The following is a 14,594-nucleotide window of genomic DNA, read 5'->3' as shown; positions in this document are numbered from 1 at the left end:
GGCTCATATAGACCTGCAGGCATGAGAGTCGTGATTCTAGTACCAATCGGTTTATCTCACACTGGTCCATGTGTGGGATGCAGGAGTGTGGTGGTGTATGCATCAACGACAAATAGTTTCTTATCCAGGAAAGAGATGACAACACATTGCCAATTGTGACACCAGCCACCCTTGTCACAGTCTATAATAAGCAATACCATCAAACCCAGGTATCATGCAAGCACTGTGGTGAACATCCTTCTAAAAACCTCCACGAAAGTTTTAAAAGCAACTGAGACACCAGCCATGCCACCCTTCCTGCAATATGCGCAAGTTAACAGCTTGCTGCCAACAGCACTCATGCCTCACTCATTCAATGCAAAAGTTCCAATAACACGCAAGCCTCACTCCTTCAATGCAACAGTTCCAAGATTAAAGGCAAAAAAGTTACTCAATTGAGGTTTTTGTTACAGCCAAAGGCAAGTCACTGTAAATCAGATATTTGAATAGTACCCACCTGCAGGCCAACCCACAATTACTGGCCCCTTAGCATTAGGTAGTTTAGAACTTTAATTTCCAAAATGTTAACAATCACTGCTTGTCCCTGTGCTCGAAGTTCCAATCTTAACTAAATATTCAGCATCTTGCCCTTTTGCGCATACAACACAATCATAATCTTTACAATTTAAGGTAATGAGAAATTCAAAAGGTTAAAGAGTTGAAAACACTAATACAAAAGGCAGAACATGTGAAGGAAAGGAGGGGTGGAGATATGGGGGCCGTGAGAAGGACGCAGCGTCAGTTCCGAGTCCACGGCAAGGATATGTCTTTAGAGGTGCTCTAGTAGACCTCAGACTAGTTATGTGGGTCGACCATGTAAGTAAAGTAGAAAGGCAGGAAAGGTTGGTGGTGGAGCAGCAAAGCACACGAAGCAAAGGATGGACATTTTGTGGATTAGGTGTGCATGCGATTTACAGGAGTGTCTTTTGAGAAGGATTTCCTTTGTGGTCCCAGTGTGCGTTTAGGCCCAGAGCTCCTGGCTAGACCTGCTCTACCCACGTGATGGGTTGCTATCCTCCTGTATACAAAACCTTAAGGTGAACATGAAATTAAGAAGTATCACAACTGCACTTACAAAAGCATTCAAAGAAAGACCATCCATGTAGGGAACTGCTGCATATGTTGGCCACACACACATATCCGTATGCAGAAAATACTGCTGTAATTGAGAAAAAAAAATCATCAATTCCTCGCAAGGCATCCATCTCAAAAACAGACTTAACACTACAGATTGCTGAAAGGCATGGCACCACCTTAAATTCTGCAGATTTCCACGGTAAAACGCAATTTCTCCATGGGATCCATCTCACGCACCTGGTCACTAAGGTGTCCGTACATGGACATTTCCAGGTCTTCTTAGTAGATCCCTATATGGCCTTTAGCTTGTATATGAAGAGTATTGCAAAGTCACTCAATATCACCTCCATCTTTTGAGACATGCTAAAAAATTGAGTCTTGAAGTCTTGACAGTTGCGCAAACCCAGTCCTCTGAAAAGCTGGATACTGTGGTCTTCTGCAGTTTACCCATACTCTAGTGTGCCCACTTCATTACTGGTGACTGAAAGACTGACCCTATCCTCACAGCCAAAACAGTCACACACTTTATTGCAAAAAACAGACATGGCAGATTGAGGAGGAACTGTGCCAGACTTTTTGGGAGAAATATATAAGCCTGACCATTCACAGAGTCAAACGTTATCAGCAATAGATTATTTGCTCGAATCAATGGTTTTATCTTAACTACAGTGTGGCAACCACAGTACTTACTCAGTAACACTTTATGGTGCTTGTATTAGTTCAGAGAACCAAGCTGTACATGTTCTGCGATCTAGTGCTAGGTTTGAACCGGAGAGCAGTTTTGCAAATCATTTAAAAGTAAATAGAAGGTGTTGACAGGGGTAGTTCCTGTTATGCTATCCTTATACTATGTGTGTATCCTACCATGGCCATCGGTGCCTACAACCTCAGGTTATTTGTTTTCTGTACTAGTTTTGGGCAGAGTACAAAGTGTTTGTGTAGAGGTATAATGTGCTTTGTGGCCTACACCGGAGAGCAGATACAAGCACAAGCCAGACTATTACTGGGTGAGCAAAATCTGTCTTCTGCAGCTTGTGAACAACTCACTTGCCATTCATAGACTAGCAAGCAGTATTTTCTATTTGGAGGTGGTGAGCATGGTGTTGGCACAGCAGAAAACAAGTTAAGCGTTACTGCTCGTCACACCTCTAAATCTGGCCGTGTTTTTGCATCGATATAGCAAGGTTTAGCAAACGTATGTAGTGAATTCCATTCTGTGGCTTTGTCAATAATGTCGATAGGAAAATGTACCTAGAAAAGCCAGCGTTGCTGGTGTTCTTTGTGGTTGATGACAATGGGTTTTGGGCAAGTCTGCAGCACTCTAGTATGCATTTTAAAATCCTTTTGGCAATACTGGATTAACATTTATTCATTTATTTATTTTTAAACACGCCTAATACCGTACTTGAGTTTGGTTTCTAAGCGCGGATCCGGGATTCAAACCTCTGTTGCTCTGCATGGTCTTGCTTCCAAGACCACCGAGTTACACCTGTGCTATCCTGCCTTCTTTCCTGCTGCAAAGAAAACAAAAAAAGTCCTCTTTTTCATAGTTGCTTGTTGTGATTCAAGTAGAACATTGCCATTCTACACAGCGTATGCAACAATCTTTTTGCGTGCGACTCTTTGTCATGTCTGGTCTTTGACATGTTACTTAGAAAAAGACTTTCTCTTGGTGTATTGTTACAAAAGGCTTGTCTACCGACTTATAACCCATTTACCCTTCTTATTAAGATGATCGCTGATAAAGTCAACCATGTGTGCAACATTTTTCAGGACTGTTAAAATTCCAGTTTGATGCGCCTACCAACTGGCAGGCGTAAGTGTTTTAACTCCTTGCAAGAAGGATTTCATCTTTAGTACTTCACACCATGAAACCTTAGGATGTCTTGCAAGATGTAGCTTAAGTGAATTCAACCAAAGAACTAAATCTAGGATGTTGCAAGTATTTGATTGTTTCCAGGTGTGCAATCTAATGGGTTAATTATGTGTGTATTACATCAAAGACAAACCTTTTCCAGCGTTCACATTTGCAAGTGACAAGTGTGCGTACTTCCGGGATCCAAACTAGCCAAGCCTCCAAGTTCAGTTTGCGAGGGGTCTGAATAGGTTGACTACTGGTGCTGTTGTGTAAACCGATTGAATGGCGTTTCTACTGCCATGCAAAGCAGGTGTGGGTGCATGTTGGACCAAGTTGGAGCAATTAGCATTAAAGTCACGCTTTTTTGTTGGAATTTCTTCACTAATCTGAGAATTAGTGGGGTTGGGGGAAAGGAGTAAGCAAATATCACTCAAGGGTATGTCCACAGTGCATTGCTTGAACCCTTTTCTAGGAACCTGGAGGTGAAGCAACTGGGACAAACTTTGAAAGTAGTTTTCTCAATTGAGGCTGACTGTAGCAGGGAAACCCATGCAAGAAAATAAAACGCAATGTGGAAAAGGCATTCTCATATGGCCTGTCCCGAACGTCAGGATTAGTGGTCAGAAAGCGCCAGGCATTTAACTGTACCAGCTCGAAGCCAATGCATCTTTTACATTGATGGTTTATTTTCAATCGGTTTACATTTCTGCTCTCACTCCTGTGGATGAACAGCAGAAATAATTCAATCGTACAGCGTAGGCACCAAGGGGCATTGTAGGAACCTGCACTTGGAGTACAGGGAGCCTATAGAATGACACCATATGATATCTAGGCATACCCACTTACTTGGCGTGTTTGTGATGGGACGACGTCGGATTCCCATAGGGGTTTTGTCTTTCTGTAATGGCACAGCATCTAAAGAATAAAGCTTCAGAGGGCACCCCGCAGCGGTTCCCAGTGGTCATCAACTCAAAACTTTTCTCATCCATCACTCTTCACCTCGCAGATGGCACCTAATGAAGCTGAAACCTGGGGATGATTGCAGTGTAGTGCAGAAGTGATTGGACCTAGAAATGCAGCCTGGGCTTCTCCTTTTGGGGTGTGCCCACGCCTTATTTACATATGAGTTACTTCAATTCTATAATGGCAAGCAGGCTGATAACAGTGAATTTGAAAGCTGCCTTAAGCAATATGCAATTGGTTATGAAATTAAGGTTTTTCCTACCAGTTTCCATAATTACTAGATTGCCTATATTCCAACATCCTATATAGGCGTCCTAGTTATTTGAGGCGAGAAATAAATGCACAAAGCTCTCAGCCGTCTGCTGGGTTCGTTTTAAAGTACCGGACTATCAAACATGACTCCACGGCAAAAGGTTAAAATAAGCCCCGCTTTCCAAACCCAATACCTTCCCTTCCACTCATGGCAAACGCTGCCGAAATATTCTGAATATCCCAGAGCAGAGATGCAACAAGCTTATATACAGCACACGACTAGGGATACATAAACTAGCTCCACGACTACTCTAGCTCTCTTGGGCTGATTGAAACTTCAGCTGGGCCATTTGCCTATAACCTAATCCAGCAAAGCATGCGATGTGGAGCCACAGAAGCCACGAGTGGAAGCAGGTACTTCAGAAATCTGCATACAGGAGTGCTAGGAGTACCGTGGTTACACAGCCCCACCGGCCAATGCCTTGGCTATAAATGCACCCGCCATCATATTCACAGACTCAACTCACAACTTCCTATTAAGTTGAATGACCCCGAACAGGCTGCTGGATGGTCAGACTGCTATAAGAAACTCGGGGGGAGGGGGGGAGGGGTTGTGCCCCTCAACACAAAAATCACGACTTTTAAAGGAGTCTAAAAACTAGGGCAAGGTAGCCAATAGTAGGACAGTGGAATCACATTTAAAGCAACAAAAGCAGCTCCTGGCAACCCACCCGAGGAATTCCAAACTAAGTTCTACCAAGTGGGATTCAAAAGCGTTCAGAGGGGAATCTCCAAATGGGCTGCAATGGTTCTGCGATATTCACCCCTAACAGCCCGACAGATCCCCCTGTATGTCCACAAGAAACCTATGCAGGCAAACAGCCATACTCCGGAAAAAGCCGACACATTCCACAGGAGGTGCCAGGGATATGTATAACCCCCTACACATCAAACAAACCACACATAGCCTTACACAACAGCACACAACGGATACCACACCAAAAAGCTCAGAGAACAGTGTTAACCGAACAGGTGGTGCCAACAGCACATCACAGCTCCCTTGCTCTTTCTCCAAACTTTCTCCTACTAATGTACCCCAACTAACCCCCTTTTTCCAGATCCGCCAGAGCACCACTCCGGTGGCGATAGTGCGCGGCATAAATATCATTTAACATCAACATCTGCAAGTTAGGCTAGAAAGACTCCCGACCATTTTCAAACCACATCTCAACAGTTCCTATCCAGCCACTCTGATACACTTGCCTACTGTGCAAGCTCTAACCCCAACCACCCACCATTTACACCCCCTCCAGCTGGCTCAGTAAATATGGGCAATAACAATTGAGCAGAATTGAGGAATGAGATGAAGAACTGTGCTACACTGTATGTGCTAGGCATTTGTTTGGCAGCATCCTGTAAAAAGTGAAAGACATTAACACAGCAACATAAAAAAAATCCCAACTGGATAGATTTCCTAAAATGTCCCTTTAAAACCAGTCCCACTCGTGTGCTTGTTGCAGATTTACAAAGGTTGTCTGACAGTTACCACTACCATGTTCAAAACATAAGTATATTGGTACACAAGCAAGTTTTGGACTTGGTTTCTGTGAGCAACAAACAATTGCCACAGCGCTAACACACAGATTGCCAGGGTGATTGCAGCCAACCAACACACCATTTCTTGCATGACAATTCTGAACTCAATCCAGAGGCAACAGGTGCCAATTAGTATAAGAGAAGACAACACTCGAGTTGCAAAAATAAATATGCTGTTTTTTGGTAAAGACTACAATGACTTTTCCGGAGGACTTGAGCGACCCTGGGGTCTGGATGTTTTAACCTATCAAAGGAGATGCTGCATCCAGGGCATTGAAACCGTAAAGACTGCCCATTCAAGTTTGGGGGGTGGGTAACTTATCCACAGATGAGATTTAAGTAAACAAATAAAGGTACTTGGGAGACTAAAGGACTGGCCGATTAAATATTCCAGACACTAGTGCAAAATATAGAAACAATTTGATGGGGTATAGCTTGTTGAGGAGTGCTGTGATTTAGGTAGCTATGAATGCTGACACAAGTTACTCAACAAGCACAATGGTCTCGCATAACTTCCACGCTTTGATAAGACTAGAAATTTCCAGTCCGTCACCAATCATGTCAAGAGTAGAGCGAGAGAGAAAAGTCCCATTTCAGCTGTTCATCGGCACCTTCCTGTTAGTAAAATGTGCTTCCTATTTCCCTCCTTAGGCTTCCTTGGGAGAAGAAAGAGAAACGAAGGAAGCAATCTTAATTCATAAAGGCAGGAAGTTTACCAAAATTACAATTCCAAACAATTACAAAGCTTCGTGTAGCTTCAGAATTTTCACATTTGTCCTAATACTATGTTTATGCTTTAAAAAAGGGCCAATTTAAGGGGTTAAATATCTTCCATTAATGTAAATAAAAAGGTTCTGATCTGTGTACAGTGTCTTATGTTGCAGACAGCCGGTTGCTAAGTGTTGGCATATTAGGCCGATGAGGAGAACTGAATAGCAGGGATGTCAAAATGATTTGCCTAAGGTACATAATTTGGTCAAGAAGCTCTACCCAGGAGGTGAACCAATATCTCTTTATACCATAGACTGCTTTACCACTAGCGTGCCACTCCACCCTCAGTGCTGTTCGATGCATACTGATCAAAGGCCCCAGAGAGGTGTGCATGAAATAACAGTGGGAAAACAGACCAATGATAGGTCATTAACAAGCTAATGTGAAAACACACTCCCCTTTTTTGTCCACAACAAATAAGTACTCTAATCCAGACATCAACCCAGTTGATTGTTTTTTCAGACTTTGAATAATGTTTCACATTTAGAATAACGATCTATTCAGAATTACTATCAGATGGGATCTGTTAATCATTAGACATTCCCATTCGTTGTCTATTTTTTCTCAGTTTTTTCACTTTTGCTTTATTTTGCCTTTTGAATAACTGTTCTACCTATGTACTTCAATACCTACATTGCAACAAATTCCCTTTTGTTCGTTTGAACGGACTGGGTGGTCCTTTCAACTACAAAGTAATGGCCTTTCTGTTTATATATAAACAAATTTGATGTCACACAATTTTGAGACCAACGTCCAGCTTTGATATGGGTCTTTTTGTACATGCATACTGTCTCCGTTTGCTTTTTACCTGCATAGCGAAATGATTACCTTTATTGTCTTAATATCATTTGTGTGTACTTCCTAACATGTAATTAAATTCATGTATCCTTTTTTATACCGATGAGACCGTGAACAGGATTGTGATTTACTCCAAACTGGCATCAGTACGGTATATGCGAGTGCTTGAAGAATACTCTCATGTTGGGTTTCTGGTGATTTTCTAGAACACCCTTCTAGCTTGTTTAAAATAGCATAACATACATTACTAAAAGTATGTTCCAATTCAATATCCAATTCAATATCGGCAGCTACCACCCCCCCAGTTATACAATGAAAGGTGTTCGACAAAGGATGAGGATCAAAACCAGCATGCACCCCTGAAGTAATGGTACAAGCAGAAAAGTCAACGAGGAAGCACGTTTTTAATGCACAAGTTTTCTTTGCCTTAGGAAAGCATAGGTGAGGGCCGAATTGAGTTCCACTATGAAGAGGTGCAACAGTACAATTCTCAAGTGTACTGGATTTGCAGACATGGGGAAGGCCCAATAATTAAATGGGATTAGGTGGCTGTTGCAGCAGGATAATGTTCTAGGTTACACAGAGAATCCTGAAGATCCACAGAAATGCCCATAAACATCAATACTAATTAGCAGAAGTCACGTGCCACTTTATGAAACATCAACATGCTTAATGTGGCTTACAAAATGGTTACGATTTTATGACCATATCATTTAATTTGTTACCCTGGTTGATCCAGGTCAGTGCATAGCATGACAATACGGATTGACTGGACTAGTCACTTACCAGGGAGCGGGGGAGAGCATTTCTGGGCAGATGCTGGTCAGCGTGAATGTAAACAGACTGTAGAGGTTCACTCCATCCTCACTCCCATGTGAACGAGAGCAAGAGTGAAGATCGGGGTGTCGAGGCAACTAAACTTGTCAAAGTGCCTCATGAACAGAGAACCAAACAATGAAAGATTTGTGGAGTACATCAGTATAGCACTATGGTCTACAGACAAGGGTTCAAAGCAGCTCAGGAAATGGTTTTTAGTCTTTAAAATCAATTGTTAAAGATTGTGTTTCATTTCAAATTAAATCATACCGACTGCCTTTTCACAGCAGTTTGTCAACAGAGAGAAGTGTTGTCTTAGTCGCTGACTGCCATGGAATATTTGTGCTGGAGATCAATAGTTATCGTTTTGCTGTGTGAAAGTCCTCAGGCACACGTTATGGTGTCAGAATAAATTCCCCCTTAATACAATGATTGCATGCAAGAGCAGCATCAACGTCAGTAAATTATGCAGATATATCTGGACACCCATGGATAGAGCCAGTACTTCAAACAGCATATCTAGAAATGGCAGAAATTGTGTAAAAGATATCAGAGGCTGAATTATTTCAACGCAACCGTAGGCCCATCTAGTTAACCAGTGAATGAAAATAATCTAATTTCAGATGTATCCATATTTTAGAGGTATTGCAAAATATTTCTCACTGGAAACCAATGAGAATGAGTCATTTTAGTAAGATAAGACAATAGGACACCCTGGATCTCAATACACGACCAAGCTATGTTTAAATGTTCATATGCACAGATTTTCCGATTCTGTCAAGCCAACAAATTGGGAGTTTCCAATACCGAAAAGCAGTTTGATTCGAAAAATTAAACAATACTGTAGCATGACCTACTTAATTGTTGGGAAATTTCCCATGGGGAATGGCAAAGGAATACAGATGTGCAGTAAAACAGCAGAACTCAACATAGGACAGGAACATAATACTATTTACTGCAAACCTGGCAACACAAACTTGGAATTAAAATAATAATTGGACTAATCAAGCACAATGTCGGAATGAAACCAATTCTCTAACACATCAACGTGAAGTGGGTGTTACAATTCTCCATTGATAATCTCCAAGAGAATTTTACATCCAGGCTTCGTTGACCAGAAAAAAAGATGCTCTCATTTGAGCAAGCCATTATCAGCTTTCGAACCACAAGAACCCATTTGAATAGTATAAGACGAGTGACACTCTTGGAAATAAAGTCATTATTTTCTTCCACAACTGTTTTGCATCAAAGTCGTTGTGGATCTTTAAGACTCATTTAGCATGTGGTCAGGTTACTTGAGATACGTAACAAATGAAAATATGAAAGCTCACATGCCCGAGTACCTCTTGCTCAATGTTTAATTTTTTTTCTTTGTTTCTTTTTTTTTTTTAACACCAGATGAGAATGGGGACTTCAAACACAAGATCATATGTACCTACATAAAAAGGGGGGGTGCAGAGAAAATCTACCTAGCCCATGGTTCAGGTACACAAGCATACACAATTATACAAGCAGCCTTAGCTCAACTGCCTGAACCAATGTATGCACTCTGAGCCCTCTTAATGCCTCCCAAACTAGCCCTTTCAGGATTTCTATCCTGCCCCCACCATGCCTAGTAGACACCTGAAGAAAATGGGGGCTGGCAGAGCATGGAGGCATGGAACATGGCTTACTATGCCCCTTCGGCAAAACTTGGGTATCTTCCCTTCGGCCCTGCTCAGGATCCAAGAAACCACGTAGAATTGTCAGTTTCTCCTAGACACAGTACTATACTTCAGGGAGGGAGAGCATGCACAGGTGGGTTTGGAGGAATTATATGGGACTGTAACCCACACTGCTTCATCTGTTCCTGCGCAAACATGCTTGTGAATCAAGTGAATTGTTCACAGACGAGGCTGTATTCATTTCGGATTACTCTTTTTCCAAAAGGCAGGGCAGAAGGAAACGCAGAGGGGGTGGGATGACTAGAAGAGTTGTGATAGAACATCTGTATTTGTGAGCCATGGAGGGTTACTAGTGAACCTCTGCCCCACCGGGATTTTACCATCATCGACAAAGGCCAAATACATTTTTTTTGAAAACTGCACTAGGAAATAAAGCATGTGCTAAAATGAGGGACTGAAATGGTTCAGTCGGCAACCACAAAAAAATATAAATAATCACAGGGGAGCAACGAGAGTTGAGGCTACCATGTTAAACGCTGGGTCCAACGCCAGCCTCTAGATGAGTCAATGGGTGTAGACATTACTGGTGGTCTGTTCCTGCCATCGCTACCAATTAACCTTACCACATATCCCGACAGATTCGTCAAATAAAATATACCTTCATTTGGAAAATTTAATTCTAAACAAATGAAGTGGACCTTTGTAAATATTTAATAAACAAAACATTCTTACCTTTCTTTACTTTCTTCTGCAGTTTAATGGTATCGGAAGACTTTTTCTTTATTTCAGAGCGAGCTTTCTTATATTCTGAAAATAATGCAGTACATTTTTGCTGAAGTTATAATATCAAGCATGACATTTCAAGCATTTTTCACAAACGTATATTTGTACATATTTAAAAAAAAGAAAAACGTTTTACTTGAATGCTTTCCTGAGCCCCAGACTACACCTATATTTTCTGTGGCGTAACTCCCTTTTGCCCGTACTTATTGAAAAACGCATTGTCATGGTATATACAAACGTTTGAAAGCTACATTACAGCAGCATGTCTGAATCACATCCAGGGATTCAGAGATTAGTAATAAATGTTAGTACTTTATTTATATATATAGAGGGAGGAACAATGCTCTTTTGACCACAAAAGAACGTACAATAGATGAGAGTCAGATTTGGCGGGAAGTGAGCTTCTTACAATGGGGTGAGTTCGAGTGGCATTCTGAACAGGTTGTGGATGGAAGTAAATGGAACAGTCACAGTAGATAGATAATTAGACATGCATAGATTAAGGAGAACCAACGTTAGACATTTTTAATTGTAGGTAGGCGGTGCAGCCATCTGTGTTTGGGATGTGACCATGATGGATGAAGTGCTAGAGTGGAGGCAGACAAAGTGAGGGACAGAGGCAGGTTACAAGCGAGGGAAACATTTTAGCTAGAAGGCAGATGAGAGGTAGGTTAAGAGGTTAACTCTGAGGCAGGCTTTTAGTTTGTTTCTGCACAAATCCGTGTGGGCTGTTTCCCGCATGCCCAGGGGAAGAGAATTCCATGCAAGTGGAGCAAGAAGTGAGAAGGAGCAGAAGCAAGAGGAATCACAGGGAGGGCAAGGGGCCACAAGGGTAGTCAAGAAGGTTAAGCGGAGATTACAAGAAGGTTTGTAGAGCGGGATAGATACAGTGGTGCCTTACCGTGGATACATTTTGGATCGGAAGAAGAAATTTAAATCTGGCCCTGTCCAGCCTTGTGTAGGTACTAGCAGGTGGGTGGGAAGTGAGGGAGTTCAAAGAGACCTAGTAGCGAAGTTAATGATTTTGTCAAGAGGACAGAAAGCATAGTTGGGCAGACCAAATAAGATGCTGGCACAGTAGTCCGGTTTAGAGAAGACCAGAGTGGTTAAGAGATGTTTGGCGGTGTTTAAAGGAAGGAGGTGCTTGATATTCCAAATATTTAAAGGTTGAGGCCAGTCACTGTTGCAGTTTTGGAGATGAAAGTAGCGAAGATGTGAGAAGGGTAACAAATGATGCATAGGTTTCTTCTGGCTGAAGAAGAGTAAGGAACCGGTCAGGTGGAAACTGGATAGGCAAAGCAAGAGATGAAAAAGATTTGGCAGGGAAGAAGAGCACCTTTGTTTGGTATGGTTTAACACCCGAGAGTGCAAAGTCATCCAATATTTGATGGGAGAGAGGCAGTTGAAAAGATTGCTAGAGAGATCAGAGGAGAGTTCAGGAAAAAAGATTAGGGTGTCAGAGAAGAGTTGGTATGGAAACTCAAAGGAGGAGATTAGTGCCCCAAGAGCAGAGGTGTAGAGTGTAAAGAGGAGAGGACCCAACACCAGAGGCGTTGCTGTGGGGGTTGGGGGGCTGAGGGGGCTATAGCCCCGGGTCTTTTGGTTGTAGCCCCGGATAGAAGCTCAGGGGCTACAACCAAAAGGCTAGCTAGCCCAGAGACCCAACATTCCTGTCATTAACATAGCCCCAAATCATTTTCAGACCTTGCAACACACCTGCCCAACACAGAGCCTTGTGAAACAGCAACAGTTAGAGGAGTGAGTTGGTAGGTGTTACTTCAGGAGACAGGGTTGGTGGAGTGCTAGGTAAGATTCAATCCAAGCAACGGCTCGATTGCGAATTCCAAGAAGAGAGTATCAAGGAGAGAGTGATCAAGAGTGTCAAAGCCAAAACACCAGTTAAGGAGAAAAAGGATAGAGCATAGGTTGGCGTCCTGAGCCGAGGCAATGAAGTTGGGCACATTCATGAGAGCAGTTACGTGGAGTGACAGGAGCAGAAACCTGCTTGTAGGGGGTCTCGAAGGTTGTCGATGTTTAAGAAATTGGCAAGACAGTTTAACACAACCCTGTTGAGCACTTCAGAGTAGGGTGGAAGGCGAGACAGGGCGCAAGTAAGCCGGTAGATTCGGGTCAGCCCTCTAATTTATAGGTGAGAGATGACCGTGGCTGTTTTGAACATAGAGGGACAGCAAACAGTCAGAGGATAGTTTGAGGAGTTTAGTGATGTAAGAGGCCACCTAAGGGGCAATAGGCTTGACTAGTTGAGGAGCAAGAGGGTCTGATGATAGAGGCAGAAGATGATGGGAGAGTAGGGGGGAGTGTAGAATTTAGGAGGAGGGAGCGTGAGGAAGTCAGGAGAGTGTCAATCATTTTGGAAATACTTACAGCCAAGTATTCAGCTAGGTCTTTAGCTGTGAGTGGAGTTGCTAGTCAGATTCATGATGAGTGAGGAGTCAGTTTAGGGTGCCCTGTAGCCAGCTGAGATGGTTGGATTGAGTCAATGAGCACGAAGTAGAATTCCCTTTTCATTCTATAAAGAGAGAACTTGAGAGATTTCAGGGCAGAGAGGTAGAGTTGCAGGTGCTCAGAGTGCTTACGCTTCCATTTGCGCAGCACCCGACGTATGTCTGTGCGGAGATAGCATATGAATGGAGTGACCCATGGTTGACAATGCTGAGACTTAAGGGTGAAAGTTAGCAATGGGAAGTGAGAGGAGTTGTCATATAGCAGGGATTGAAAGCTCGAGAAGACCGTGTTGGTGGAAGAGGCATCAGGTGTGAAGGAGGAGATTGACAACTGTAGGTCAGAGAGAAAGGGAGGTGGTATGGCAGAAGGTTTACATTTCCTTTTAGTAATAGGTGAGTCAAGCAGTGAGGAGAGGTCAGACGGTGGAAAGGGGATGGTTATGGAAACAATGGAGTAATCAGACAGGGATGGTGTGACAGTATTAGTGGCTGGGAGAGAGGCGGAGATGAGTTAACACAGTGTGGGTAGGTAGGTTATGGAAAGAGTTAAGAGTGCGGTCACTAAGAAAAAAACTGCCATTCAGATTTCTGAGAAGTGGTTGGAGAGGGAAGGTTAAAGTCACCTAGGAGAGTGAGGGGATGTTTACTGCACAGAGAATCAAGAAGTTGCCAAAGTTCACCAAAGAATGGTCAGTGGGACCATAAGGGTGACAGATGGAGCTTATGTGAACAGAGTGAGGCAGGGCAATAGTAAAGTTGGTGAATTCAAGGACGTGGCATTGGAGATGTGAGGCTTTGAGGCGGGAAGAGCAGGTGTCCGGCGCCTCCACCTCTGCAAGTCCGACGAGGAGAGTCAATGAAGAATAATTTGGAGACCCATAGGGTCGTCAGAGTAGCAGTTTCAGATCGAGAAATCCAGTTTTCAGTGATAGCAAGATGGTTGTCTAGGGGAGGAGAGCTGGCATGAAGTAGTCAGTGATAAAGGAAGTTGTGTTGCATGAAGACTGAGCATCCAGAGTGCAATATTCAGTTGATGCGCTAAGGAAGAGTATAGAAGTGGAGTTTCAGAGGAAGATAAGCGATGTGGATAGGTGTTAATGGAGGTATGGTTAGCTCACCGGCTTGGTTTGCTGGAAGTAGGTGAACGAGATGTGTAGTGGGAGTTTCGAGATGTGAGTTTTATAAAAAAGGGATAGGAAAGAAGGATGTTGTAGCATGATTGGAGAAAGTGCAGAAAGGTGTGTAGGAGCAGGAGTGAATGCATTATAAAAAACACAGAACAGGTTATCATGCCATGTTCTTTCTAAAGAGGGGCGCCTACTACCTTTTTTGTGTGAAAGCATTATAGCAGAGTACCACAGTGTAGAGAGACAGCACAGTAATTAGGAAGCTAGGGGTACTCGCAGGTGCAGCAGGGAATGAAGGAAAAAGCAAAGGCTCATGTGTGAATAGACTGGTCAATGGCTAGTCTTCACCCTTCACTGTATCGCCCCTGGCTGGATGCCCCTAGTA

General features: G+C 42.9%; 1 protein-coding gene across 5 annotated transcripts in view; it reads right to left on the bottom strand.

The window, feature by feature from the left end:
* LOC138581130 (protein MTSS 1-like) overlaps window positions 1-14,594 on the bottom strand; it is an 885,917-nt gene that overhangs the window by 367,129 nt on the left and 504,194 nt on the right. For all 5 annotated transcript variants that reach the window (XM_069652219.1, XM_069652221.1, XM_069652222.1 and 2 more), the window contains exon 6: window positions 10,567-10,641. In XM_069652219.1, the coding sequence (XP_069508320.1) occupies window positions 10,567-10,641 (75 nt within the window). The remainder of the gene's footprint in view (window positions 1-10,566; window positions 10,642-14,594) is intronic.

The sequence above is a fragment of the Ambystoma mexicanum genome, chromosome 3p, assembly GCF_040938575.1.
Source record: "Ambystoma mexicanum isolate Mex_15411 chromosome 3p, UKY_AmexF1_1, whole genome shotgun sequence".
In the NCBI taxonomy this organism is placed as follows: Eukaryota; Metazoa; Chordata; class Amphibia; order Caudata; family Ambystomatidae; genus Ambystoma; species Ambystoma mexicanum.
The sequence above is the reverse complement of the archived record's forward strand: the minus strand, read 5'-3'. Positions and strand labels throughout refer to the sequence as shown.